The 26,991-nt window shown below is 38.1% G+C and overlaps 2 protein-coding genes across 4 annotated transcripts in view; one reads left to right on the forward strand and one right to left on the reverse strand.

Moving 5' to 3' along the window:
• Nucleotides 1-12,755: 12,755 nt before the first annotated feature.
• On the reverse strand, nucleotides 12,756-19,223 carry CHCHD7 (coiled-coil-helix-coiled-coil-helix domain containing 7). 2 transcript variants are annotated; one of them, XM_075920668.1, is made up of 4 exons: nucleotides 19,081-19,223; nucleotides 15,807-15,880; nucleotides 14,983-15,081; nucleotides 12,756-12,937 (listed from the first exon to the last, which is right to left on the reverse strand). In XM_075920668.1, exons 2-4 carry the CDS (start codon nucleotides 15,858-15,860, stop codon nucleotides 12,833-12,835), a joined length of 258 nt encoding a protein of 85 aa, XP_075776783.1. In that variant the 5' UTR covers nucleotides 15,861-15,880; nucleotides 19,081-19,223; the 3' UTR covers nucleotides 12,756-12,832. The 2 variants fall into 2 exon arrangements, 1 of the variants encoding a protein (XP_075776783.1); XR_012901443.1 differs by having other exon boundaries at nucleotides 12,887-12,937; nucleotides 14,983-15,113; nucleotides 19,081-19,164.
• A 247-nt stretch (nucleotides 19,224-19,470) lies between these two features.
• PLAG1 (PLAG1 zinc finger) overlaps nucleotides 19,471-26,991 on the forward strand; it is a 51,087-nt gene continuing 43,566 nt past the window's right edge. For both annotated transcript variants that reach the window (XM_006126138.4, XM_006126141.4), the window contains exon 1: nucleotides 19,471-19,627. The gene's annotated coding sequence lies outside the window, so the exon portion shown is untranslated. The remainder of the gene's footprint in view (nucleotides 19,628-26,991) is intronic.

Raw genomic sequence — 26,991 nt, forward strand, 5'->3', positions numbered from 1 at the left:
TAGGACATTGTGTTTAGGAAGTTTCATTGTGTTGAATAATCTGCAGGCTCCTGTGCTTCATCAATTCAGTCAAGAGCATAAAGTTGATAGATTGAACAAAACGTGTGAGAGAGGTGACTGCTTCACTGCCGCATGCCTCTAAGCAAGTTGAACTGTAAACCAGAAGCATCACACTATATCTGACATAGAGCTTTGGGGAAATTGACAGGTCAGCTCTCTGCCTATAGGGACGAGGTAGCTGGAAAGTGGGTTCCAATACTCAGTAGGAGGTGCCAATTAGAAGGTCCATGCCACAAGATTGTTCCTAGGAAGCACAAGATTGAGGGAGAGGTTGGACTATGTTCAGACTACATGAGCATAAATATCCTTGGGGAATCCAGTGCATAGAATCTTGGATTTTCCCTCACGATTGTCCTAGTGGGTGGCAAAGAAGGGGTGGTTGCTTGCTGGGGTCTAACACATTGCACAATAGACATGAAAATAGTATGAATAATATAATCCTGACACAGCACAAAATAAGGCAATGGTCCTAAAAATTGCATGGTGTGTAATGCTTGCTAAAGATGTAAACAAAGACCCCTCTTTTCCACCTATCAAAGAAAACAGATCTATGTATAGCCCATCAGGCACCTCAAATCTGATTTTTGAAAATATAAAACTTTAAGAGTCCCTCACCTATAACTTATTTTTTAACTGGGTCAACATCAGGCCATTAGGTTAAGCAGTGCAGGGTAAACAATTTCTGTTGGTTGCCAGTCAGACTGTTCACATGCATTTCTAAGCATATCAACAGCAATCTCAGATTTGAAGAGTCACTACAAAAATGCATGGTCCATTCTGAACTTTCACACCTCTCTCATAAAAATATTGGGGAAAGGAGTATGGAGAAGGAATAACTGCTTCAGGTTTCTTTCGAATAGCGTAATCATTTATCTTTGCAGAACTGACACTCTTGCTCTAATAATACTATTTTTTACAGCTATTCTCATGTTTTTGGGCTGCAGAGAAATTGCTCACAGTTTGAAAGAATTTACATCTGTTTCATATACATAAGGGGTTTTGAATAAAGGGCAGCATCTCTGAACTCTGCAAATGCCAAACTGCACACCTGCCCACTTAACACTGTTTATTTTTCATTTAACTTAGGAAACAGATTTGTGCTATTAGCAAACCCAGAAAAATATTTAATAGGAGCAGAGCCATAGAAAATTCAATACATCTCAGACAGTATTGCCTCAATTTTCTTTTTGTGTCAAAATTCCTGCTTCACTAATCAATTGGAAAAAGTGATCTGGGCACTTGAAATAGCTCATTTCTTTGGGTTCATTTTCACATTGGCATTCTTGACCTTATCACACACCATTTGTAATGTAAAAGCATTTTCCAGGATATTACCCGACAGTGACAAGATGAATGAATTATTCCATGAAGTACCCTCTAGATGAGCAGTGCAGATCACAGCTCCTTTCGGTGGCATATCTCCAAACACTGACAATGCAGCTCTTAATTCAAGATTATTACATTAGAGACAATTTGTTCAATAATTACATAATGTTCTGCTAATAAAAAGAAATGCCTTTAACTAAATATTTTCATTAATGTCACTTAATTTGACTTAAGTAAACGGATCAAAAGTGGCTTATTATATTAGATTAAATTGGTTGAATACATATACAGTACTTCTTGTAATACCAAATCTATAGGTCCTTAATTTTTTGAGACCTTTACAAACCTGCTGCATTAAGAAGTACATTTTATCAAAAGTGCAAACTGCTACTGGATAAGAAATGTTTGGCTTCTTATTTCTGTACAGAACCTGGCACAAAGTGAGCACTTCTACAAAGATTTAATCAAAAATAATCAAAAAGAAGAGAAACTAGTATAAAAAATATAGCCAAATAATTCAATACAAGTGTCCACACGCACTTAGTACAGGGCACAAACAAAACATCATAATTAGTCTTGGAAGGATTACATTTTTACTAGCAGATGTTGGTAATCATCAATTTCAACGAACACACCAACCAACAAACTATTTCCATCGACAATAATCAAAATGTACAGACAGGCAAAGTAAGGAAAATGCTGCTCAATAACTTAATTTAAGACATTTAGTAGGTGAATGTGGTGTTAATTTTTAATGACTATAAAGCTTTAATTATTGAATCTCAACATTTATTGTCATTAAATATTTACTGTCTGACTCCCCAATAATCTTCTGCAGCCATGAACAGTCAAATTGACAAAAAAATACTTAAAATCCATAATTTTGCACAACTGTGAACATTTAAAATCAATACAAATTAAACACAGTATTAAACAATTTTTTTAAATCACATTGTGCCAAGCCTAACCATAATTTAATCCAGCAATGTCCTTCAAATAAGCAGTTAATTTCTACATGTTACAACCAGGAACAGTGTGTGTCACAATTTATTAATTTGAAGGCCATTTTGCAATTATAAAAATATACAAAATATCCATAAAATAAATAGACTTAGTATCAGGGCTGGGAATAGACCCAACATTTTTATAGCTTTTGATTTTAAAGACCCAAAAAATTAAACTTTTCTGCTGCTCAACATTAGACAGTAATAGATAAGTTCCAGGTCATTTTAAACAGAGATCTTGGTGTTTTACTCAGACTATGTCCACACTGTTAGTTTTTTTTGGAAAAAGGTATGCAAATTGAGAACCACAATTTGCGTACCTTTTTCGGAATATTTTTTCAGAAGAGGCTTTTCCGATATTTGTACCATTTACAGGCAGCTAAATGTGGGGAAAACCTCCTCTTTTGGAAGAGCGCTTATTCCACATAAAAGGAGGAATACAGGGCTTTCGAAAGAGCACATCTGCTCTTCCGAAAAAATTTTGGAAGAGCAGATGCGTTCCCTGGACGCAGTGGAGTTTTTCCGGGATACCTCTAGTATCTCAGAAAAACTCCGTAGTTTAGACATAGCCTCAGTTACTTGGCAAACACCCTAAAGTATTCATTCACATTAAAGGTTTTTTTATTAAACATAAAAAAAGAATAAGAAATCTAAACAAGCATTCTTCTTGAAACGAGTGTTATCATGAAAAAGTGACTTAGGCTTTAAATATTTTGACTTGCTCCTTTCAGAGGCAAAATCAATTTTCAGAATGAACTTTCTTCAACGAAAAGGAAAGGATTCATTTTACTTTCAATTCTGATGCATAGAGAACATTGACTTTAGCCTGTTCTTGACAGAGATAAGGTAGAGAGACAGGATAAAAAGATGGGTAAAATACAGTTTTGTTGTCTTCTGTAATATTGGACTACTGATGTTTTTTGGTTGGCAAGTCAACCACAACACTTGTTGCTTAGTCCTGGTCTAGAAGAGGGGCAGAAAATAACACAAGGGAGGAAAAACAATGCACGATCTTACGTGATTTGATGTGATGTGTGATTTTCAGTACTCACAGATGAAAACAAAGTTCCTTGAATAAGACTAAGGCCAAGCCAGTCTTCCTCTCATGGAAAAAAATCCATTAGATGAGTTGAGATAAAGTGCAATGCTAGGGGAGGGAAAACAACTGGGATGGGCTAAGAGAGAGTGAGCTGATCTGAATTGAATTAATTGTGTCCTTTTTTTCAAAGTCTTTTTTTAGGGAACCCCAAAAGGGAGGAAAGCGGCATTTTCTTTATTATTTTGTCCACCAATTAGACTGAATATCCATCACACCAATCTTGGTCTATTAATTTCCAGTTCTACATTTTGTTTGTACCAAACAATATTAACATCCCTTGGATTACATCAGTGGGGCCATTTTTGGTTTAAACTAATTCACTGCTTTTGTCCGGGCCTTTTGTACTTGTAACAATATTCAACAGTGGTAAACAGCCAGTATTTTCCATGGTTATTGTAAAATAGGACAGCTATGGATTCTCCAAGCATGGGGAATCTTTGCCTTGTTTAAAGTCAGAATGGCCAACATTATCCTAGCTCATATGGCAGCAGGCACATCGGGGGGCCGGTTGAGCAACAGAAGGGCAGAGCTCAAATGTGATACATTCTGCCAGTCTCTGGCTACCAATTTTTCTCTCAATATTGCTTTTTTTGTCATTCTAAAACTATAAAGCAGCTGATATTATTCTACTTTTTGAGGTAATCAAATACAATATTTTTAAAATAAAATAAAATGGAAAATATTCACTCTTGAAAACTGCTTTTGATGCATGTACAGGTGGATATTTTCTCTGAGTCTCGAGATGCTTTTTACTGATCACAGTTTTCAGCAGGTAAAAATACATATTGACATGAGAAACTATCATAGGATTATCTTTAAAAATCAAAAATACATTTTTCAAAATAAGTGCTTCCACCAGCCCATTGAATAAAAAAAAAAATCTGTATATTGCTGTCCCTTTCAGACAATCTCTTTGGCCTAACTTAATCCACTTGTAGCTGATTTTCCTAAAGTTAAGGAACTGAATATTGATATTAATGGTATTACTTCAAATGTACAGTACTATAAGTCCCACATCAAAATCTAGCTCTTTATCCTTAAACTCTTTTATAATCCATAGACTGAAATATATACTTTATTCTAAAGTGCACAAAACCTGCAGTGTAGTATGCAGCCAGTCAGAGTGAAAACCATTTCTGGAGATGTTTTTTAAACCAAAATTATACTTATATTTTTGCTCTCAGTAAAACCTCTCAGACAGACTCATCCAATAATAGTGCCTAAGACCAACTAGAACTCAGCATCGTATCTGATGACAGAATATGATGTTACTCTCCTACAGATGACCTATGCTATTAAAAAAATTACACCTTATTTTACTGAATAATTATCAGCAAATTTAAGTGAGGCTATTGACAAACCAACTTCATTTCCTTATATTCAAATAATAGAGAAGTTTCTCTCATGCTTGATACAATTTCAAGCTCAAGATAACGCTTTTGATTTCCACTGTTGGACTTAGTTTTAAAGGCATTACTTCTCTTCACTATATTAATTTGTCTTTGATCTTACTATATATTTTAGAAAGGTACATCTGTGAGTCTTTGTTCAAGAACTTCTCCTAAATGGTAAGAGCTCGGGCCACCAAATTTGATATGTAGCTTCCTCTTATCATAACTTAAACAAGGTCAGGATTTGGTTGGGCCAGAATAATGGCATGTGCATGGAATTTGATTGTTTTCCATAAATGGAAAGGGAGGAGACTTGTAAGAGTGACATTCTAACTGCGGAATGACCACAGGGTGGCAGCAATAGGACCAGGGCAGCTATAACCCCTTCAGGCCATCAGGGAGCAGTGGTGGAAAAAGGGACTGCTATCTACTATATATTTCAGAGAGTTTGTTTGTTTCCCTGCTAGGGGACATGCACCCCTTCCCCCCTCCCAGCTATGATTACAATGGCCATGGACAGGCGCTTCTCACTTGGCCCCAACCTACTGTGGTGAAAGACAACTGGAGTTGTCCCCTCATCCTCAATCCCACCTTAGAGATTTAAATGAAGAAAAACAAAATTTATGTAGGAACCCAAGCAAAGCCAAGTAAATCTTCTAGTACAACATAGTTCTTGGGCACACAGTTGCTTGTTTGTATTTTCCCAGGGTAAAAGAATACTACATGTTGTTATTATTCATTCATCTTTTTTTCCCCATTTTTTGGAACAACTAGAGAGAGAGATATTTAGTCTTTATGTTGTTTCACATCTCCAGCCATTATGAGACACTAGATTGACATGGACTGTAGGTCTACACAATGAGGGAACAAGGCCCCATTATTATAGATGTGGTACAGAAATACAACAAAAAAATGATCCCTGCCGCAAAATGATCCCATCCATGCAAGCTTACATTCTATATCTAGGTTTGCATACGGTCACACATCACTTGTAGCACTTGTCTTGTAAGAGAAGAAATCACTTCCTTCTCTCCCCCCCCCCCCAAAAAATCTCCTTCAGCTCTGCCATCAAAAACAAATTTAAATGTTTCTTAAACAAAAAAATCTATAAAGTGTGAGGATGTGGCTGGGTTTGAGAAGGACAAAGCTAAGTCAAAGAGCTCCTAATTGCAATGAGGATGGGGATCATGCTTATTATATAGAACAGTATATAACAGCATCAATGTGATTCACTGGCACATAGTGTGTGGGTTTGTGTAGGGGAACTGTCATATGAAGTTTAAAAAACAACAACCCAGCATAGTTAAGTGATGACATCAAGAAATCTGAGAGAGTTTAAAAAAAATGAAGCACCTTTAAAAAAAAAAAAAAAAAAAAAAAAGCAAAAACTATGCTCAGTTGGCATGGAGAGCAGAATACACAATGGACCAAGGTTTAAACAGGAAATACATAGTACAGAGAAATAAATATGAAGAACATGTAGCCAAGGCTAATTTAAAAAAAAAATCCCATTAACAGATTATTAAAAGCAAGAAAGGCTTTTAGTGTGATTTGTAAGCCCTCCTGATTACAAAGAAGTGAAAGGACTAGGGAAAAATTAGGTAAGAGAGAATGCAAGTTTGTAGCAGTGTTTACCATAAACAGTGACCAATATCCAAGGACATTTTTCATGTGAAATCAGAGCATGGCGTTAGCAGAAACTGAAGTTATGAAGCTGCTTAAACAGTTGAATCACTAACACTAGATGAAATCCTCTAAGGAGATCTAAAGGAAATGTGAAATAGCAAAAATATGAGATTCTTTAAAAATAGCAACTGTTCCTAAAGACACCTCTAGCATGGCGTTCATCTTCAGAAAAAGAAACCAGCAGAGATCCTAGGAATAATATCATAGAGTCTTTCCTCAGTGGAAGGGAAATGACTGAATATAATTAAGAATACAGTAGCACGACACTTGGATAATTGTAGGATTATTCTAATAGCAGCCAGCATTAATTCCAGAATTTTAAAAAAGCCTATTACACTTTGGAAAAAGTTAAGACTAATCAAGACAACCCATTAGGGACATTATCTTTTAATAAAAAAATATCTTTCTGAAGGATCATAGGAACAATGGTGCGCAAGGATCCAAGTCCTGTCACGTATTAAAGTTTGGTTAAACATGTTTCCTAAGCAGCTGTTTACTATCAGAATAAGATAAGCAGATAGGTAACCTGGATGCTGGTATTGGGACTTTTTCAAACATTTAAATTAGCCATTTGGAGGAAAAGTACAGTGAGTATCTCAATTTGCCAGTAATAAATTTGGGGGTTGGCAGTAAGCATTGTGGAAAAAATGCCAGATGGATTTGGGTATTTGACATGACTGGATTAAATTTAACTTAAAAACTATACAAATTGGCAAAAAATACACTACCTCAATCAACTGATGATTTCTGCATCTGTCTGATCCTCTAAAAAAACCAAACAAACCCTAAGAATTATTGTAGATTTCTTAATAAAGCTGTCTAAGTAATAGCAAAAATATAATTTTTTTTATATATAATGCATAGAAATTAATAAAAAAAATATTTTCACTAAATTAAGTTGCATTGTGTGAGTGCTAGGTGGAATACAAAGCCAAGATTGAAGTTTCATCCACGTGCTTATGGTAAAGGGGATTGCTATTTCAGCTCTGACATATATTACACAATTGCTCCAAGAACAGTTTTAATTGAATCAGACAGTTCCATATTACTACGGGGAGAAAGCACTTAATATAAACTTTCACCTTCTTTAATCTCTTTGCAAGATTCCCTTGGAGAGCTCACTAAACAAGCCCCCAGATTCTGACCCATTACTTGTGAATTTCAGGATTCTGAAGTCTGTTCTAGTCTTCAGTGTTCTCAGCTATTTTTTCTACAGTGCTACAGCTATATATGGCACTTGCCTGTACAGACTAATAAGAAATGGCAGATTCTTGTTTAAGGAGTTGACAATTCCAATTAAGCAGACTGTCCAACAAGATACAACAAATGGGGGTGGAAAGTTTGTAAAGTAGGAAGGCTACAACAATAAAAAAAATCATAGGCTTTCGTTATGCACCCAATATTTTGTAAGCATATATATATACAGATGGATTTTTTAAATATAAAAGTGTACAGCTGCTATAATATTCACATATTAGGTAGGAGGCGACAGAGATGTTCAGGGATGGAGATCCTCTGGAAGGCTAGTTTGGAAAAAAGTCATGGAGGGATGTGGAGGAAAATGAGACTGCACAACAGAATCAGAAAGATATTCAATGAGATGGCTTTCAGAGATTGCATGTAAGATCATCAAGAGAACAGTAAAGAAGAAAGAGGCAAGATACAGTTAGCAGCAGAACCTATAGGATGAGACATTTCAAATTAACCCAAAGGGAAATCAGGGATTCAAGGTAAAAAACAACAGCTGCAATGGCAAACAAGAACTTTTGTTGCAGTATATTTAACAGATACATGCAGTAGCTGAGACAAGAATGTTTTTAAAATACTGACAAGGGCTGATATGGTAGGGCAAAATTTAGCATCAGCCTGAATGGAGCATGGACGAGATAGACAGGATTCAGGTACACAAGAGATAGAATTACAAAAATGATGACAAAAGGGAGATGGGAGAGGAAAAGGTTTTCATCAGTGTTCATTCTTTTAGTACTTACTTGAAAGTATTTTCCCTTCTGAAGTTTAGTAATTTTGATTTTTACCAGTTTAAGATGTATTGCTAGGACATTCTGCTGTTTGGAATATTTGTCAAGTCATCTTACACAACCCATATAAGGCTACGTCTACACTAGCATGATTTTCCGAAAATGCTTTTAACGGAAAAGTTTTCAGTTAAAAGCATTTTTGGAAAAGCACGTCTAGATTGGCAGGATGCTTTTCCGCAAAAGCACTTTTTGTGGAAAAGAGTCCATGGCCAATCTGGACACAGTTTTCCGCAAAAAAGCCCCGATTGCCATTTTCGCGATCAGAGCTTTTTTGTGGAAAACAGTACTGTGCTGTCTACACTGGCCCTTTTGCGCAAAAGTCTTTCGGAAAAAGACTTTTGCCCGAACAGAAGCAGCATAGTATTTCCAGAAAAGCACTGACGATCTTACATGAGATCGTCAGTGCTTTTCCGGAAATTCAAGCGGCCAGTGTAGACAGCTGGCAAGTTTTTCTGCAAAAGCAGATGATTTTGCGGAAAAACTTGCCAGTCTAGACACAGCCTAAATGTTTAGAGCAGGGCAGGACAATAATTTCTGGCAGGGGGCCACTCCAAAATTTTGGAAAGTGGTCAAGAACCATACTTTTCTGTGGCGGGGAGGGGGTGAGTGAATGGGATGGACACACAGGGTAAGGGACTGGGGTACAGGAGATGGTGAAAGGTCTGTGAGGGAGTTTGGGGAAAGGAGGGGAATGAGACCTGGATCAGGGGATTGGGGTGTTGAGTCAGGGAGGGGGTATGGGTGAAGAGGATTCTGGCCTGGGGGATGGGGCATTATGAGGGGGTGCAACGTCTGGGAGGGAGCTGTTACTTAGAAGAAGGGAAGGTTGCAGAGGGTTTGGGTGGTGACTTGGTGTAGGGTCTGAGGTGTTTGGGTGCAAGAGAGGATTCTGGCCTGGGGTAGGCATGTAGGAGGGAGTTGTGACACGGAGCAGGGAATTGAAGTGCAGGAGTGCCAGAAGCAGGCTCTGGGTAGGAGATGCTTATCTAAGCCAGCAGCACCCTAAGGCGTCCTGCTTGAAACTGCAGGCTGCTCCCTCCACAGAGCTCTCACATCCTGGAGGGAATGAGATTTGTGCTGCTCCCATCCCCCAGGCTAACTTCTCAGCTCCTAGTGGCTGGGTCAGTCACCAACTTATTCATAAATGATTTGGAGAAAGGGGTAAGCAGTAAGGTGGTAAAGTTTGCAGATGATACCAAACTGTTTAGCATAGTCACGACAGAAGCAGACTGTGAGGGACTCCAAGAAGATCTCACCAAACTGATTGGGCAACAAAATGGCAAATGAAATTGAATGTGGATAAGTGTAAAGTAATGCACATTGGGAAAAATAACCCCAACTATACATACAGTATGATGGGGGCTAATTTGGCTACGACAAAGCAGGAAAGAGATCTTGGGAGTTATCGTGGACAGTTCTCTAAAACTTCCACACAGAGTGCAGCAGCGGTCAAAAAGGAAAACAGGATGCTAGGAATTATTAAAAAAAGGATAGAAAATAAGACCCAGAATATCTTACTGCCCCTGTATAAAACGATGGTACGTCCACATCTTGAATACTGTGTACAGATGTGGTCTCCTCACCTCAAAAAAGGTATTTTGGCCATGGAAAGGGTTCAGAAAAGGGCAACTAAAATGATTAGGAGTTTGGAACGGGTCCCATATGAGGAGAGGTTAAAGTGACTGGGTCTTTTCAATTTAGAAAACAGGAGACTGGGGGGAATATGATAGAGCTATATAAAATCTATCATGGTGTGGAGAGAGCAGATAAAGAAAAGTTATTTATTAGTTCCCTCAATAGAAGAACTAGAGGACACCAAATGAAATTAATGGGTAGCAGGTTTAAAACTAATAAAAGAAAGTTCTTCTTCACACAGCGTGTAGTCAACCTGTGGAACTCCTTGCCAGAGGAGGCTGTGAAGGCTAGGACTATAATAGAGTTTAAAGAGAAGCTAGATAATTTCATGGAGGTTAGGACCATAAAAGGCTATTAGCCAGGGGATAAAATGGTGTCCTTGGCCTCTGTTTGTCAGAGGCTGGAGAAGGATGGCAAGAGACAAATTGCTTGATCATGGCTAAACATGGTTACAGTTCTTCAGAGTAAAATAAGACAACTACAGTGAAGATCCAGCTCAGGAGTGTAGTACTAAAATTCAGAACATTTCTAGAACTCGTTGATACAGTTGAAAGCAGGATCAAACACTGGCCCTTTACTTGTGTGTTAGTCTCTACCCTACTACACTTGATTAAAAAAAAGGAATGTAAGCACAGAGATAAGGAAAGACCAATATCCTCAGCTCAAAGTCAAAGATAGTTAATCCACTAATTTTTGTAAAGTGTGAAGAACTGTTGCATACATAAGGCTCTGTTTCACATTCATAGTTCAGTCACCCACACTATACAAAATAAGATAAACACTGCAGCTCCTGGTGAGGAAATAACATTGAGATCTAGTGTCTTTCAATAGTCAACCAAGTAAAAAAAAATTTCAAGGTTTCATATAAAAAGTTTTACTGATTCTTGACAGTAATTACTGGTAGACACGTCAATGGCAATGCACCCATTATATTAGTTATAGAAGGGATGACTATACTCTCTGAAGTCACTATATTCTCTCTCCAGTCAAACCTTACCTGTAACTCATTATACCAAGTGTTGCCAGGATATACTAACCCCTTACATTACAGACAAAAGCATCCATCCTATCACTTGGAACACATATGCAACATGCTAAGTCCACTGCAACAGTAGCTTTAACAAATGGTTCCACATTGTGGAAGGTGCTCCCTCTGGCAGAATAGGATCATGGCTCATGCTTTAATGCCAACATTGGGAGATTTTCTTAATGTGGTAAGACAAGGTGGTTGATTAGGTAGCAACATGCAGTGCAACTTTCTGCCTTGTTTAGAGCATGATAGGCTCAGCAATCTAGGCCCCTTCAGAAAAAGTCACTTTCAGCAGCCAAGGTGCTTTATGTACTCTGTGTGCTCAAGACATAGCTTTAGATTTTTTTTAAGAATGCTTTTGTTGAGGTTTGAAAGTTTCATGGAAGATGAACTGACCAGGGCGTTATTAAAATCAAAATCAGAGCTAAGATCTTAAATATCTTACAGTAATTGTAGGGTAAGCATTTTCTGTCAACTTATTTATTACTATTTACCTGCTGGTGATGGTATATAATAGTGCTTCATTAAACAGTTAATCAAAAGGCACATTTAAGACCAATGCAATCCAATTTCTTCCCTCTCAAGACTGTCCTCAAAGAAGCAGATGGCTGCTGCACAAATCTGATTTAACAGGTTTTTTGCTTTAACTAGAAATTAGTTATGTATTTTTTCCTAGTAGTAGCTTGTATGGTTCGGGTTTGTTAAGCTGTAACTTCAGTAACTGTATTGTTGTCAGATACCTCCACTTAGAGTTATGGTAAGTGTGACTCATCTAAGTGATGGCATTTGCATAAACACATGAAAAATCCAGAAGAGAGACCTGCTACTTTAACTATTAAGCAAGACAGTAGGTTAGTACTTAAGTTGTACCAAACAAAACCAGTCATCGTAGTTTCACTCTCTCTGTAATTCTTGATCTAGGCAGCTGCTTTGTCTCCTGCCACAGATATGCCTCTATGTCAAAACTTATTTTGAAGAAGCTGTCAGATATCAAGGGTAATTATGTGGTATTTAGCATTAAGTGAAATAATTACTTTTATAACTGCCTCAGGGCCATCTTTCTACATGCCTGCAACATACCTCTTAGGAACACAATTGTTTACATCATGGTAGCTTCTAGAAGCCCTACTCTGACCAGGCACGTTAAAATGTGTATAACCATGAAAAAATGTCAGAGGGTACATGTTTACATGGGGAGGGGGGGAAGAGGAGGAGCTCTCCTTGGGAGTCAGTGTGCCCTGAGAGATGGTTTTGAGGCCAACTACCCGGGAACACAGACTCCCACCTGCATCCCCCACCCCAACTGGCCAGGCTCATCTATTAACACTATCACATCCCAAACCCTGACCAGGACCCCAAAGTGCCAGATACTTTAAAAACAGAAGAAAGGTTATCCCTGCCAGGCCCTGTCTTCTCCTACTCCAAAAGTTTATAATCTAAGGCAATCATGTTCTTCAGTTGGCAGCATCTTAGATAAAATAAAGAGACGTTAAAAAAATTTATTGTCTAGCTAACAAGTCTCAGTAGTAAACATTAAATAGTAAACAATGCAGATTGTGTGGTCAGTATGGCATCCTTCCCATTGACTTCAATATATTTTCTCTCTCTTCTGCCGCAGGCATATTTGGTTTCACCCCATCTTTTCTCCTTTGTATCATAATAGCATGCTGTAAATAGAATAAAGTGAATATGAGAATACATTAATTTCTTAGAAATCTCTACATCTAGTTCAGCTACTGGTAAATGGACTTTTCAGAAGTCCTTTTTTTTTTAAAATCAGAAACTAGGTACTTAATCTGATTAGTTGATCATTTTAACAGACCTGCATTAGTTAAGGAACACTAGATAAACCATACCCCTTGTCATGTCAGTAGATAGTGAACAGAAATACTTGTACTGAATTACAGCAGTCGTATAGCAATATTTCAGATTAACTTCATAATGGTACAACCCCAAAAAAGCTGTTTGTCCACAAGTCTATTAATTAAAAAGTGTTGCTAATAGAGTACAGAATGAGTGATTTCTCTGCTGCTATTTCCACTGCAAAATGTTTTGCCTGAACAAGGAAAAGCTGGAGTTAGAAGGACATAGAAATGACACTGCATGACACCCAAGATGGAAAACCCCCGAGATGTATTAACAGGAAGCAAAATAAAGAGTAAAAATAACGTCAGGGAAGACAAAGTGAATATAGCAGCGCGGCTAACAAAAATACATATGTATTTTAGCGAATATAACCCGTGGATTATATTAGTTTTTACAAACTCCGCACCCCCTCCCCGCAGGTTATGCAAACTTTTTTTTTTTTAAAACCACACTCACCTGGTGGTGAGTGCTCCCCTGCTCCTTCCCCCGCTGCACAGCCGCCAGCCTCTGGGCAGGGGAGAACTCATCTCCCGGTTCCTGCGCAGCTGCAGGAAGGAGCAGGGGAGCACTCTCATTCCCCCGCCTGGAGGTTGTGCGGCTGAGCAGGAACCAGGCAGGGTGTGCGCTCCCCCGTCCGGAGGGTAGCTAATCCCCCCTCCACCCCCCGACCCGTGGAAGCCTCTCCCCGCATAGTTTGAAAAAAAAAAAAAAAAAAAAGTCTTGTATACCCTGCAGGTTACACTCGTGCATGGGGCATACAATATTTTTTTTTACTCAAACTGCAAAAGCCACGGGGTATATTAGCTAAAAGACGGTATATAGTACCATGAGCTTGACTCATCTGAGCAAGCGGGTTTTGCCCACAAAAAACTCATGATGATCTCTATATATTGTTAGTCTCTAAGGTGTTATAGAACTAAGCTTATTTAAACAGTAGTGAGGGAAATTAACATAGGAAAGAACTCCCTGATTATATTGTTTAATTTTGTTTTCTAATGCATCCATGAGATTTGGGTCAGAATATAATACTATAGGTTGTACCTCCTTTAACTGGGACTCTCTGTTCCAGCAACATCCATGCTCCAGCAGGATCACAGAGTTCAGATATAGGGAGTTCTGGCAGCGATGCAGTTGCCTTTGGGGGGGTAGGGTGGGAGGGAACCTCACCCAGGAGCCCGATGGGGGGAGGGTGCCGCAGCGGGAAGATCTGGTCCCAGCAACAAGGCAGTAGCAGGGGGTTAGCAGCATCCACGAAGCTCTAGCCCCGCCTGCGCAGTGGGACTAAAGAGCTCCAGCCCAGGGAGCGACGGCTGGCCAGGAAGCGGTGGCGTGGGCGACGGCAGCAGTTTAGTACAGGACCTCCCTTGGTTCGGCAAATCTCATTGTTTGGGACCACTCAGGTCCCGAGGGGGCTGGACCAGAGAGGTCCATCCTGTAGTACTAAGATCTAAGGAGTCAAAGGTGATGGGGGTATTTAATATTGCAAGAAACATTTGAGTGGACCCACTGAGATTTAAAACAAAAACCAAAAAAACCAAACAACCTCAATCTCCCCACCCCCAAAATACATCAGTTTAAGATTTGCTTTAACATCTGAAAATTACTTGGTATCTCCACTGTTCTTAAAATTACACTGAGGCAAAACTAAAAGTCTCATTACTATTTTCATTTTAATAGTGCTAAAACAGTAGAGATGCAATATGTCAGAATATTGACAGAATAAACTGGAATTATCTACTGCAAAGTTTGATTAGTTTTAGGCATCAGTTACTGGGATAAACCCAAAGGACTGTTTTGTTAAACAAAAATATTCTGTTTGATTGAGATTTTGCTCAAGCCTACTTACCCAAAATTTTCTGCAGTTTTTGTACTTTAAAAAATAAGAGGTACACATATCCCTTCTGTAGTTATTGTTTTCCATACAATGTCTAGAGGCATCTGTTTCCTTTAATATGGAAGACATGTCACACTTAAGAGCTGGTGGGGATAAATATATTTACACATCTTTAGTGTACTTCATTCTTTAAAAAAAACAAAACAAAACAAACAAACAAACAAAAAAAACACATCCCAAAGCACAAACTCTGGTTAAAGGAAGCTGCCTGAATGCTACAAACAATAGTTTGGGAATTAGGAGAAACTTTGCATCAGGGAGACTATAGCAACTCCTGCTCTTACAAGAAGGGCCAGGAAATCTGAAAGCAAAGACTTCACTAGGAATTGCAGCTGCTCAACACCTCTGGGAAAGAGTCAGGCCATCTGTCTCCATCTGCCTGCAGAATGCAAACAGAAGTTCTGTTGGGTACTTTCAAAGGTACTAAACACAGTATACTGCAAAATACTTGATTACCTAAAAAGAAAACCGCCCCATAAAAAACAACCCAAATAGGAGCTACAAGGATTTAAGTCTGTCCTTGAAATTGCGATCAGAATTCCAAATCTGATAACTACAAGCCTAGCCCAGCCATTCATGAACAGCTGTGTTTCTGAACTTAGTATTCTCAACTTTAAAAAAGGTCCAAATATTTCTGATGTTTACATACACACCATCCCCTTCAGAAGGAAGATCAAGCAATATAAACTATTTGCTTTTCAAAAAAACGATTTTTCTACTTTTCATACCCCTACAGTAATGAATCCTTAGACTAAGTCGTAACTGACCAATCTTACCGCCATACAAGGATTTGTATCATGGTCTCTAAGTCGCTGCACATTTCTGGACATCCTAAAAAGTCTCACTGCAGCTAGAAGCAGGAAAGAAATAGATTTTTTTATATATTTGACCCATGCCTAAAGTTGAGACTCACTTTTAAAATTTCCATTTTAAAGTGGTTTAACATAGAAACTGCTAACAGTACATACATGCAAGATCTGGCAGGTTTTTTTAAACATAAAATTTAGAAGTTTTAGAAAAAACAGGAATATAGAAAATTAGTTTTCTGCACACACAGGAAAACCAGGCTTCTTTGTATTGCAACGTTTCATGCTATTTTCACCACTTTAGCCAGCCACTAGGATTCCATTTTCCAGTGAAAATCCCTATACAGTAGCACCTCTGCATCCTTATTATCAATATAGAGATTTGGCTGAGGAAAGGGGTAGGTCTCACATTCCTACACTCAAAAAAAAAAATCACCAAGTATTTCAAGAGTCTCTGGGGTCTTTTAACAACCACAGCTTATTTAGAGAAGCTTTCAAACTGCTCTAATTTAAAATGGTGACCAGCCTAGCACCCAGATTATACTTCTTTTCAGTTCTCTGCCATGTGCCCTCGCAAATTCATTCTACCTTGTGGCAAGTGCTCCTAGGCCAGTCCACAAGAATCAGGGACTGAATGTAAACTAGGTTTTGAGTACAGAAACAGCTAGATCTATCAATGCATTACCAATTAGTGACATGCTTGACATACTAAAAGAGTTCCTTAGAGAAATATTTGTATCCTACTTAATTCACATTTTAAGAATAATATTTTTAAACTATACTTACTTACTAATATTGAAGATTGGTTTAGCAATTGGAAGTGGTGTAAAATAAAGTAGAAAACTAGTTTGACACTAAGCTTCCTACTTGATTTCAAGTATCGGTTTTCTACAAAAATCCGCTAGTAAAGACAAGCTCAGAAATACACATTTTATTTGAGCATATCTACAGTAAAATAGCATCTTGTATTAATTATGCTTACATCAGTAACAAATCTATTCAGTCCATTTTATTAATTATTATTACGAAGTCAATACAGTGATAGGAGGTAGTGGGATTATATAACTTTTTGTAAATCAACCGAACTTTTAGGTTTCAACTGCAGGCCAAATTGTCCTTTAGTTACAATTGGGCAACATCTCTGAAAACCAGGCTGTCCAGGTGCCACTGAAGGCAGAATTTGGTTTCCTTGTTTGGGGATGGTTTGATAGCAGCTTAAATCTCAAGTTTAAGACCAGAGAATACAATTGGAGCACAATTTTTAAAACAGTCTGAAGTCACTGAAACAAACCTGTAACTCAGAGGTCTTTTTTAACAGATAGAGCCCTGCAAACCCACAGATAGCCACAGGCACAGATATCTATGCATATAAAGTGGTTATCAATGTGGATAGCCATGGCTCATTTTTGTGAGCTGGATACAAATTTTGTATCTGCAAAGTGCTCTATTAATAGACATGTTTTCACAAGAGAAACACACTTTAGAATTTTATTTATTTTAAAATGAATTTGAACTCTCAGAATTTATTGCTGAGGGAATACAAATTAAAAATGCTTAAAAAAAGCTGCATACACATTAAAAATGCCAATTCACAGAAGTTATTTGTAGCAAGTTTTCACAGCGAACCTGAAATCAAAGTTACAATAAAACTAAAATATCTAGAGCTAAGTAGTTTCTTCATTAGTGCAAGAGTATTTTTGATCACAGAGCATAAAAATAAAATGGAAGTACACTAATAGTAATGCTAGTTTCTAGACAGAATGCAGAAAAGGTGGAAAGGCCCTACATCCCATCTACATCAATGCTACCAGTATAGGACATGAGAAAGGTTTGCCCAACTATTATTTTATAACCCAAGAGTGTTGTCCTTATTTGAGAAAAAGGTGCTCAATAAGGACATATTTCAGGTATGACTTTAAAGCCATCTTTGAAATATTTTCATGAAGACAACATGGGAGTTTGCTTTCTGGAAACAGTTTTTGTCTAGAGTTTATGTTATTAATGTCAGTCAGTTCACAACTTTGTTTGTTTAAAATGGAGATATTTCTAGTGCTTATCAATTTGTCTAGTCCAGTTGCTAATGAGCCATAAAAAGGGTACTGTTTGTCAAACTGCTGTTTAAAAAGTAGGTTTTGCTCTTATGAAGTTGTTTAAATGATTTGGTTTAGGATGTGAAATTGTTTAAATATGCTAGTCTATTTACAAACATACAGGCCACTACTACACAAGTAAAGGTATCATGGAAAATAATCTGATGGCTCCTCAAAAGATTCTTCTATAAAAGGCTTCCAACAACATTGGGAGCACAACCCACTATCAAGCCTGACAAGCAGGTAAGTCACATGCAAATACTACTACTATTTGATTTAGTGAAGTTTAACAGGAAGTAAGCTCTCCCCTCCGCCCTTCGGTTTTTACACACATGCAGACTGACCTTCCTGTTTTAGAAAGGGAAGGCCAACCCCAAACACATCCCGGGTTTGTTTATACTACAGTTACTCATTATATCTTACTAAAATAAGTTAACAGCTGTAAATAGCACAGACAGGGAACATGCTTGTTCCTAGTACAGTTTAACCCTAGGGCAGACTAGTAGTTCAAGAGCCATCAAGCTATTTTCCACACCTCCCACTACTGCCAACTCCTTTAGAGGCGCCTAGCAGCGTGAAGCCCCGCAAGCACCACAAACCAGAAGGACTACATTACACCTAGAGCTGGGAGAGCGGAGGAGGACGGGCTATAGGAGTGGTGCAGGGGCCACCCTCGCCCTGCGCAAAGCGGGGACAGGAAGGTACCCACGGACAAATCGGCGTGGGGCGCTGCGCTCCAGAGGGTCTCGGGAGGCCCCAGGATACGCAGCTCACGCCGGGCACTTGTCACACTGGAGCCGTTTACAGGCGCGCTCGCCCGTTTGCGCCAGGGGGTCGGCGCCGCTTCCGGAAAGGTGGGGTGGGGGGCTCCCGCTGCACCGCCCCCCGCGGAGAGGGGCAGCGGCGGGAGGAGACTCCCCCCCCCCCCCGCTTGGGCCAGGACAGCGGCTCAGGCTCGGCCTCCTCCTCCTCGCCGCCCGGGCCCCGCGACCGCCCCCTGCTGCCAGGGCAGCCGGGGAAGGGCAACCGAGCGGGCTTCGCTCCTGCGCCCCTCCCTGAGGCGGGCGGGTAAAGCTCCGCTCCCGAGGCTGCGGGGCCCGGCCGCAGGGGGAAGGCGGCGCGAGCAGCCCGTGGCGCCCCAGCCCCGCACTTACCTCGCGGGCGGGCAGGCGCGCGAGCCCCAACTCCAATTCGAAAGACGTCAGCGGCTCGGGCGGCAGCAGTTATGTAGGGGCGCAGCCTAGCCCGCTCCCGGCCCCGCGGCTCCCCCCGGACTGACACCGCCGCCGCCCACTCCCGGCTCCCCGGCCGGCCTGAGTGGCAGCGCCGAGCCCGCGGCCGGGCCGCCAATCCCCGCTCGGCCCCGCCCGCCGCCGGCCTGAGCGGCGTCTACTTCCACCAACCGCGCGGGTGGCGCGGGCCGTAGGCGCCTCCGGCGGGGCGCGGCCGGGGCCCTGAGTGACAGGGGGAGGCGGCCAACCCGCGGCGCGTGTGGGCGGCGGGCGGTGTGGGCGCGGCGTGTGCGGCAGGCTGGGCTGCACCGCAGCGCATACACTACAATGGCTGCTGGAAAGAGGGGAAAGCAAACAATTTCCAGGCCCGCCGCGTCCAGCCCGAAATATGGGGAAAAAATTACAGAAAAATCGGAGAACACTGTAAAGGGTGGAAACGGGGCGCAGAGGGGATGCTGAGGCTCCCGCGGTGAGTCTGCTGCGGGTTTGGGGGGCAGGCGCCGGGGTTTAGCAGGGAAATATCAGGGTTATTTAAATTATGAAGGGGGAGGAGGAGAAGGAGGAGGGGGAGCGGAGAGAGGAGCAGCAACCAGCGGCAAGGAAAAGTTTGTGTTACTCGCTCCCCACATCACGGAGCTGCCCCCCACCATCCTTCTCGGCACCCCAAGGCAGAGAGTAGGGGAGAGAAATAGAAAGCCGGGAAATGTATTTTATAAAAATATATCCTGGGAGTTTAGTTTACAGCCCCCCTTCCTCCCGCCTGCACCGTAGTAGTTAGAGGGAGAGAAGTTTGCCCGGGGAACTTCAGGAGGGAGAGGGGTTCTCCCTCACCCCCTAGCTTCGTTGGGGAGTTCTGAAAAGTTTTGCAAAAGTTTCTAATCCCCCCCCCATCTTCTAGCAACCCTCTCCTACTCCAGGGTCTGCGCTGTGAATAGAGTGACAGCAGTGAGAGGGAGCGGAAGACATTAGAGACCGTGTTGCCTAAAAATAAGGGAAAATTAATATAAATTCACCCAAATTATCAAACCAGGCGCATTTTGCACAGAAATTTCCCGGGTGGACCCCTCTCTCTGGAGAGTGTTCTAGGAAACAAGCAGCTCAATCTTTGGGGGGACTCTGGAGCCACTTTGGGGAACTCAGCCCCCCTTTCCTTCGTTTTCTTTGGAGGGGGGGAGAGAGGACTAAAGTTTTTCCTTTCATAATAAAGAAACGAATTTATGTGCTCTCCCCCCTTCTGAGTCGCCCCGAAGCCATTGGTTTTCCCCATTCGAGCATGTTTAGAGGGAAGTGTAATTCCAAGTTAGTGCTGCATGTTGTTGCATTGGGGAGAGGGGTTTGTTAACTGAAAGCAGGAGAGATCCGGAGAGAGAGAGAGAGAGCAGGGACAGCTTGTTGTCAGTATCATAAACAACCAAAATGGAGGGAGAACTGAGGCATATAACAAAATAAAAATTAGAAAAAAATTCCCAAAAATACTTAAAAATCGGGACTGATCCCCCTCTTCTTCCTAAGGGTAACAGAATAAACCCCGAGTCCTCGCATGCCCTTTTTAACGTTTCAGGGAGCAAGGAGTTAATATTTATTAATTTTTTGTTGATGAATTCTTTGGAAAGGCAAAGCTTCTTATAACTCGTCACCGACAATGAAAAACCTGAAAAGCCCATTCAGATGAGAGAGGTAGGATGAGATGATAGTGCAGAAACTACATAACGTTGGGGTAATGTGGAGTGATTTTAGATAAGATAAATGCTATATTTGCTCCTTTATAACTTCCTTTTTAATGCTCTTTGTGTGTGGTTGGTTTCTCTTTTTCTTATTTTTGGCCGGAATATAATGCCTTTGTAGTGTCACTTTCCTGATCTAATTAGGATGTGTGAAGCAAAGAGTAAACCTTTCCGGTTTATAAAGTACATTTTCGTTGCATTTGAAATTCAAATTTTACTTGTGACTCCCTCCTCTATTTAAACTGGATTCTTCAGTGTAGTGTTGGACTGGAACATTACCTCATAGAGAAAAAGTAAAGGCACCTCTTCTAGCGTAGAGGGCGCAGAGTAAGGATACCTCTTCTGGGGATGGCTTGTGATTTCACTAGCATGCTTAGTTCACCTGTTTGTGTCCCATAAATAATGTATTCTACAGCTTTCTCGTTTTATTTATATAAAATGATGCCTCATCTTGCATCACATTGAAGTTAATGAGAAAGTGCTGCTGATGTTGGTTCCACGTGGGAACAGGGACAGAGCAGGGCATTTTAAAGAGACAGCTTCTCTTTTCTTATAGTTATCATTACCTATGTAGAACCTCTGTTTAAAGCACAGGGGTGGGTCTGGGTTTTTTAAGATAAAGACATTAAACTGACCTTTGTATGATAAATTAATGCAGCATAATAGGGATAAATGTGCAGATTTGTTTGGATTCAAGCATTTCTTTTGTGTGTAGCAGGTATTCAGGAGAGTTTTCTTAATGTATTAGTTAAAATGTTGTGTTTTGGAAATGACTTTGGAATGGATGTTGCAGAAATTTGAAAGTCTAACATTATTAATGTAAAATATAATAGTCTTCTGTTAGTTCTGAATTCCTTGAAAGGTGACCTAAAGGCTATTATGTAACAAAATTTCATAGCCATCTTGTAAAAAGTTAACTGCATAATTTTCACTTTGAGTACTTTCAGCTTTATGGGGGACATATAACTGTCTGTTGAAAAGCAGTGCAAAGCATCTTCTGTATATAAAACCTGAGAACCGGTCCAAAATATGTTTTTAATTGGACAATGCAAGGGATATTTGTGTACACAATAGCTGTGTAATTTTAACATCTCTTGAAAAATTACTTTCTGTTTTTAAAGAATCTTAATTACACTCAGACTCCTTATTTGTGTGTGTGTGTGTGTGTGTGTGTGTATATATATATATATATATATATATATATATACATATACATACACACACAATGTCAGTTGACATCATTATGGTAGCTGGTACAGATTCCACCTGAATTTTTAACTTCTAAATATTTAACTATCGTGGTGTCAATTCTCCTACTTTATGATTGTGTAGTTTTGTATATTTTAATTCTCATTAAAACATCTATATTTTAAAATTCTTAGTATAACTTCTTAATATACTAATTGGATATCTTTATAAAAAATTATTACATTTTTTTCATTACAGTTGCTTTGTTTTTATAGACCTTATATTTAATTGTAAATTAAAATTTAAATACCAGGAATCCACTACTGGAGATAAGAGGGCTGAATTTGTATGGAAGCTTTTTCAGTAAATATCTTCCTTTGCCCTTTAGACATTTAATATGACTTCTTATAGCCTAATGTGTTCAATGGCCTATGCTTACAAATAATTTGTACTTTTATAATAAATGGAACTAAAAACAATGGTAAAACTGTTTGTTGACTGGGATAGTCTTGTGGTTACAGATTTTTGGAAGAAATCACAAAGTTTTCCAGTGACTCTCAGTTTTGAAAATTAAATCACATCAACTATTCTTCGGCAAGAAAAAAGCTCATTAAGGGAGAAGAATTAATCTGTTAGCATAAAGGACTGAAATTGTACATTTTACAATATTATCTTTCTATGTTTTGAGATCTTTTCTAGATTTACAATAATTCAAATTTAGAAGGGCCTTTCCAAATATTTTTTCATAAATCTTTCCCTTTAAAGTTATACTGACTTGAAAAAACAAATTTCACAAAATTCTTGAAGTGTCTTATGTTTGTTTACTGTAGTGTAATTTTTTTAGTCTTCAGTTATGCAGAAATACCTTTAACTAGTGTAATAATGACACCAAAATAAAATGTTAAACTAATATTACATTTATGATAATTGGAAGTATGGAAGACATTTCATTTATTTGGAAACATAAATTATAATTTAACTTTCATAATGCTGAATATAAACATTGTTCATAACATCAAGTGTAGTGTAACAGTTGCTGAGTGTTTTTCTTGACTCAGTTGCTTATTGTGAAGTGAATCCAATCCACCGAAGTATAGTTTAAAAAAAACAGTGGGGAAGATTTTCAGACACTCTAATTTTGGGTTTTATCTATATTTTATTATTCTACTTGATTATATGGTAAATGTTACTTGATAATATTCTTTATATCCTTAGTTGCTCTCATTTTGTGGAATACTGAATTATTCTTAGAATAGATGAGGTGATGTTTGGTAGAAATAAAAGTAACACTTCAGGACACTGAAGATTTTAAAATCCTTTTTCTAATATCAATAGCTCTGACTTGGTGTATGATAAATCATTTGAAAATTTGCCCTTTAAATACCCGAGGAAGTAAATGTTCATTCACTTTTATTGGTGAAGTTGTCCTAGTTTCTGTAGGTAAACTAGAACGTTCTAAACACATTAAAAGCTTTTGTAGGCATTTATCTGTCTTATCAGATAATGTTCGTGTAGGTTTTATTAGCTACACTAATTCTAAAATTGTTCAACAAATGCAAGAGCATAAGTTCTCCTACATTAAGCTTTTCTTGCACGCTTCAATCTATATATGGTTCTTGGCATGCACACTTTATTTAATAAGTTAGTCTGAAAAATTAGTTTACCTCAGCGCACATCTTTGAAATCTAAATTACATTTTTTCAAGTTTTTCATTTTATCTAACACAAAAATGCACTGCATCCAAAGTGCAACTACTTGTAATGGTCATCCATCTCCAGAGCTATTGAGTCAAAATGGTGCCCTTAAGTCTCCTTGTCTCAGTGCACTGCAGATGTTTCATAAAATGAATGGGATAAAGTGGATGATTACGTATGTTCTGAATTAACCAGTATTGTAATGGTTTTAAATGATTTTACTGAAAGACTTACTTTATTTCAGAATATAAAACCTAATGGTTATCTTGTATCTGTAACATATTAGATCTTAAAAACTAACTTTATGATTACAGAAATTTTGTTAAGAAGGGGTCCTAAACAAGTTAAATATTTTCTTTTGGTAAACAAATTTGGGGAAATTTAAAACATATAAGAGTGCTTAAGACTTCCTCAGATTCATTGTAGTGTTAAAGAAAACCAACAACCACTTCTAATGAGGTGACAATACTTGGTGAGAATATCCTCTTGAAATAGAATAGAGAACTTTTAACTTTCTTTACTTTTGATATTGCATATTTCTGTCTGGCGAGTGAACTGCTAACCATCTTTAACCAATTACCAAATGTTTAGGTAGCGTTAGGGAACTATTTCAAAATAATTCAAATATGAGAACAAAGTAACATTTTGTATTGATCAGTTGTGAAGTAAGTGTTTTGGAGTTCTAACCTATGGCAGAAGACTGCTGCATTTAGCTAGTGAAATGTCTTGCTAATTAAATAACTCATAACTACGGTTGTCTTGCAAATTAAATAACTCATAACTCTGGTCATCTGAAGAAGTGGGCTGTGCCCACGAAAGCTCATTATACCATCTACATGTTTTGTTAGTCTATAAAGTGCTACCAGACCACTTGTTGTTGTTTTTTCTGTAACAGACTAATTCGGCTACCCCCTGAAGATAATTAAATAATGTGTGTTTTTCCTCTAGTCAAAAAATCACATCTAGGAGTCAGTCAAATGTTTATTGATTTATAAGTTGTGAAAACTTGGAACTTTAACTTAAAACATATTCCTTTTCATTAGACAGCCTCATAAAGATTCCTGTATTTTAAATTATTTTAATGAAATGGGAAACATAATTATCTATTATTTACATTTGAATAGATTGCAATTAGTAATGAATTTTAAATGGGACAGTTGTCCTCAGAACATGAAACATAACAAATGCGAAAATAATTCTGATTGCTTCATTTTACAACAATTAGAAATATTCTGCTATGAGAGTCTAATTATGAGTAATAGCCTTAATCATAAAAATGCCATCTTAAATTCTATTTTCAAGTATTAGATTCTTTCCCTCCTTCCACCCTCAAAGGGTACACCTATCATTCTCATCTTTTTAGGACATATTAGCTAAAACTTAATGTGCAAGTTTTTATTTTTAAAAAGTTGACAAGACATACTGCAATATGACATGATACTAGTTACAAAGATGGGGCATTCTCACAGAATATATTAAAATTGTTAATATTTAAATGGTCCCTGGATATCTTGTAAACAGAGTAACTGCAGCATCAGTATTAAAACTGCCCACAGTGAGTGAGGGAAATCTGAGATAACTACATAGGATGTGAGTGCATATACTTGAATATTTGAGAAGTGAGAGAGCTTATGCAATTATACTTATGTTAACAGGATAAATTAACTTGTTGTGTAAACTTTCCTAATATCTTTTTTGAGCTTTAAAATGCACTTATCTGTTTAGAATCTGAATAAATTCTGTCAAATACTTTTTATTAAAAAGTAAATAGACATTTTGTTCCCAGCTGTACTTATCAAGCCCTACTGATGTCAGTGAAATTGCATAGGTATAAATGAGGGTAGAGTATGGTCTAATGTTTATGGTTTTTCTCTCTTTTTAAAAAAAGATACGAGTTGTCAGTCATACTAAAATAAGTAAAACAAGTGATAGTATTCAAGGGAAGGCAATAATACAGAGAACAGTATTTCAAAACTATTAAGTAAATAACTTAATTTAATTGTAGGCAGTTAAATGGGAACCAGAAAAGCAAATTCTACTATAACCATAAAAAGAAATGAAAAATTACATATGTAGAAATACTTAAAATACAAAAAGTGTTACAGTACATTGAATTGTTATAATCTTTTTTTGCACTTTATATATCAAATGCCTCTCTGAGGAGACTACCCCTAGAAATCAATTTAGAAATTGTTTATTGGGAATTATGTCATATTTACTTGGAGTAAAGTTAGGGTTACTAAAATAATTTCATGTTTCTGTAAAAGATGGGTTATCTTGTATAGTTTCATACTGATAGTGACCTAAAATTTTCAGTAAATGTCCTTTCACATCCTTACTATCAGACACACACTACTATCAGACCATTTATTGGAAAGTTCTATCTGCATGTAGAACATAAACAGTCTGATGTCTTTAGATGTGGGGTCAAATGTAATATTTTAAACTGTCAAACTTGAGATTTTTTTAATTTAATAAGTTGTATATTATAATCTTGCATACTATGTTGACTAGGGATCCAACTCCCAATTGCTGAATTGTGCAAATCATCAAGTAGGCAAACAAAAAGGAAGGATAATGTATCACAAAACCTATCTTGTTTGTTGATTTGACAGGTGTATATTTGACAAACTTACTAGTAAGTGTTCTGTATCATATTTTGAGAAAGTACTCATCTAAATTAATGAGACCACTACAACAACATAATGTTAAGCCTTTGAGAAATGCAAAGAGCATTTCTTGTATGCAAATTTGTCAGATTTTACTCTACTACTACTACTAAGCCAGTGTAGTGTATTCATCATGACTGTTACCAGTTCCTTTAAAAAATAGACTTTTCTGATCTGTTAGGGAGGATGATGCAGTTTCTGAGTTGTGTAATATAGAAAACTATTCCATACTACCAAGATAAACCTTTGAAAAGGGCCTTTACAAAAGAAAAAAAAATCTAAACCAGAAGTAAAGGAATTCTGGAAGCTTATTAAACTTCAAGACTGTACATTTAGTAATAAAATATATGTAAGATATTATTTCTTAAAACTCTTAATATAAATAATTCCTAAAGTGATATTAATTGTACATTTAATAAAATTTCATAATCTCTAGCAATCACATTATTCATCACTTCTAATTATGAATTTACACTTACATACTCTTTCTAAAATTGAAAATAATTCACCTCTACAGCTTGCAGATATTCTTGTGTGTTTAGTCAAATGGTATACTAT

This window comes from Pelodiscus sinensis, chromosome 2, assembly GCF_049634645.1.
Source record: "Pelodiscus sinensis isolate JC-2024 chromosome 2, ASM4963464v1, whole genome shotgun sequence".
Lineage (NCBI taxonomy): Eukaryota > Metazoa > Chordata > Testudines > Trionychidae > Pelodiscus > Pelodiscus sinensis.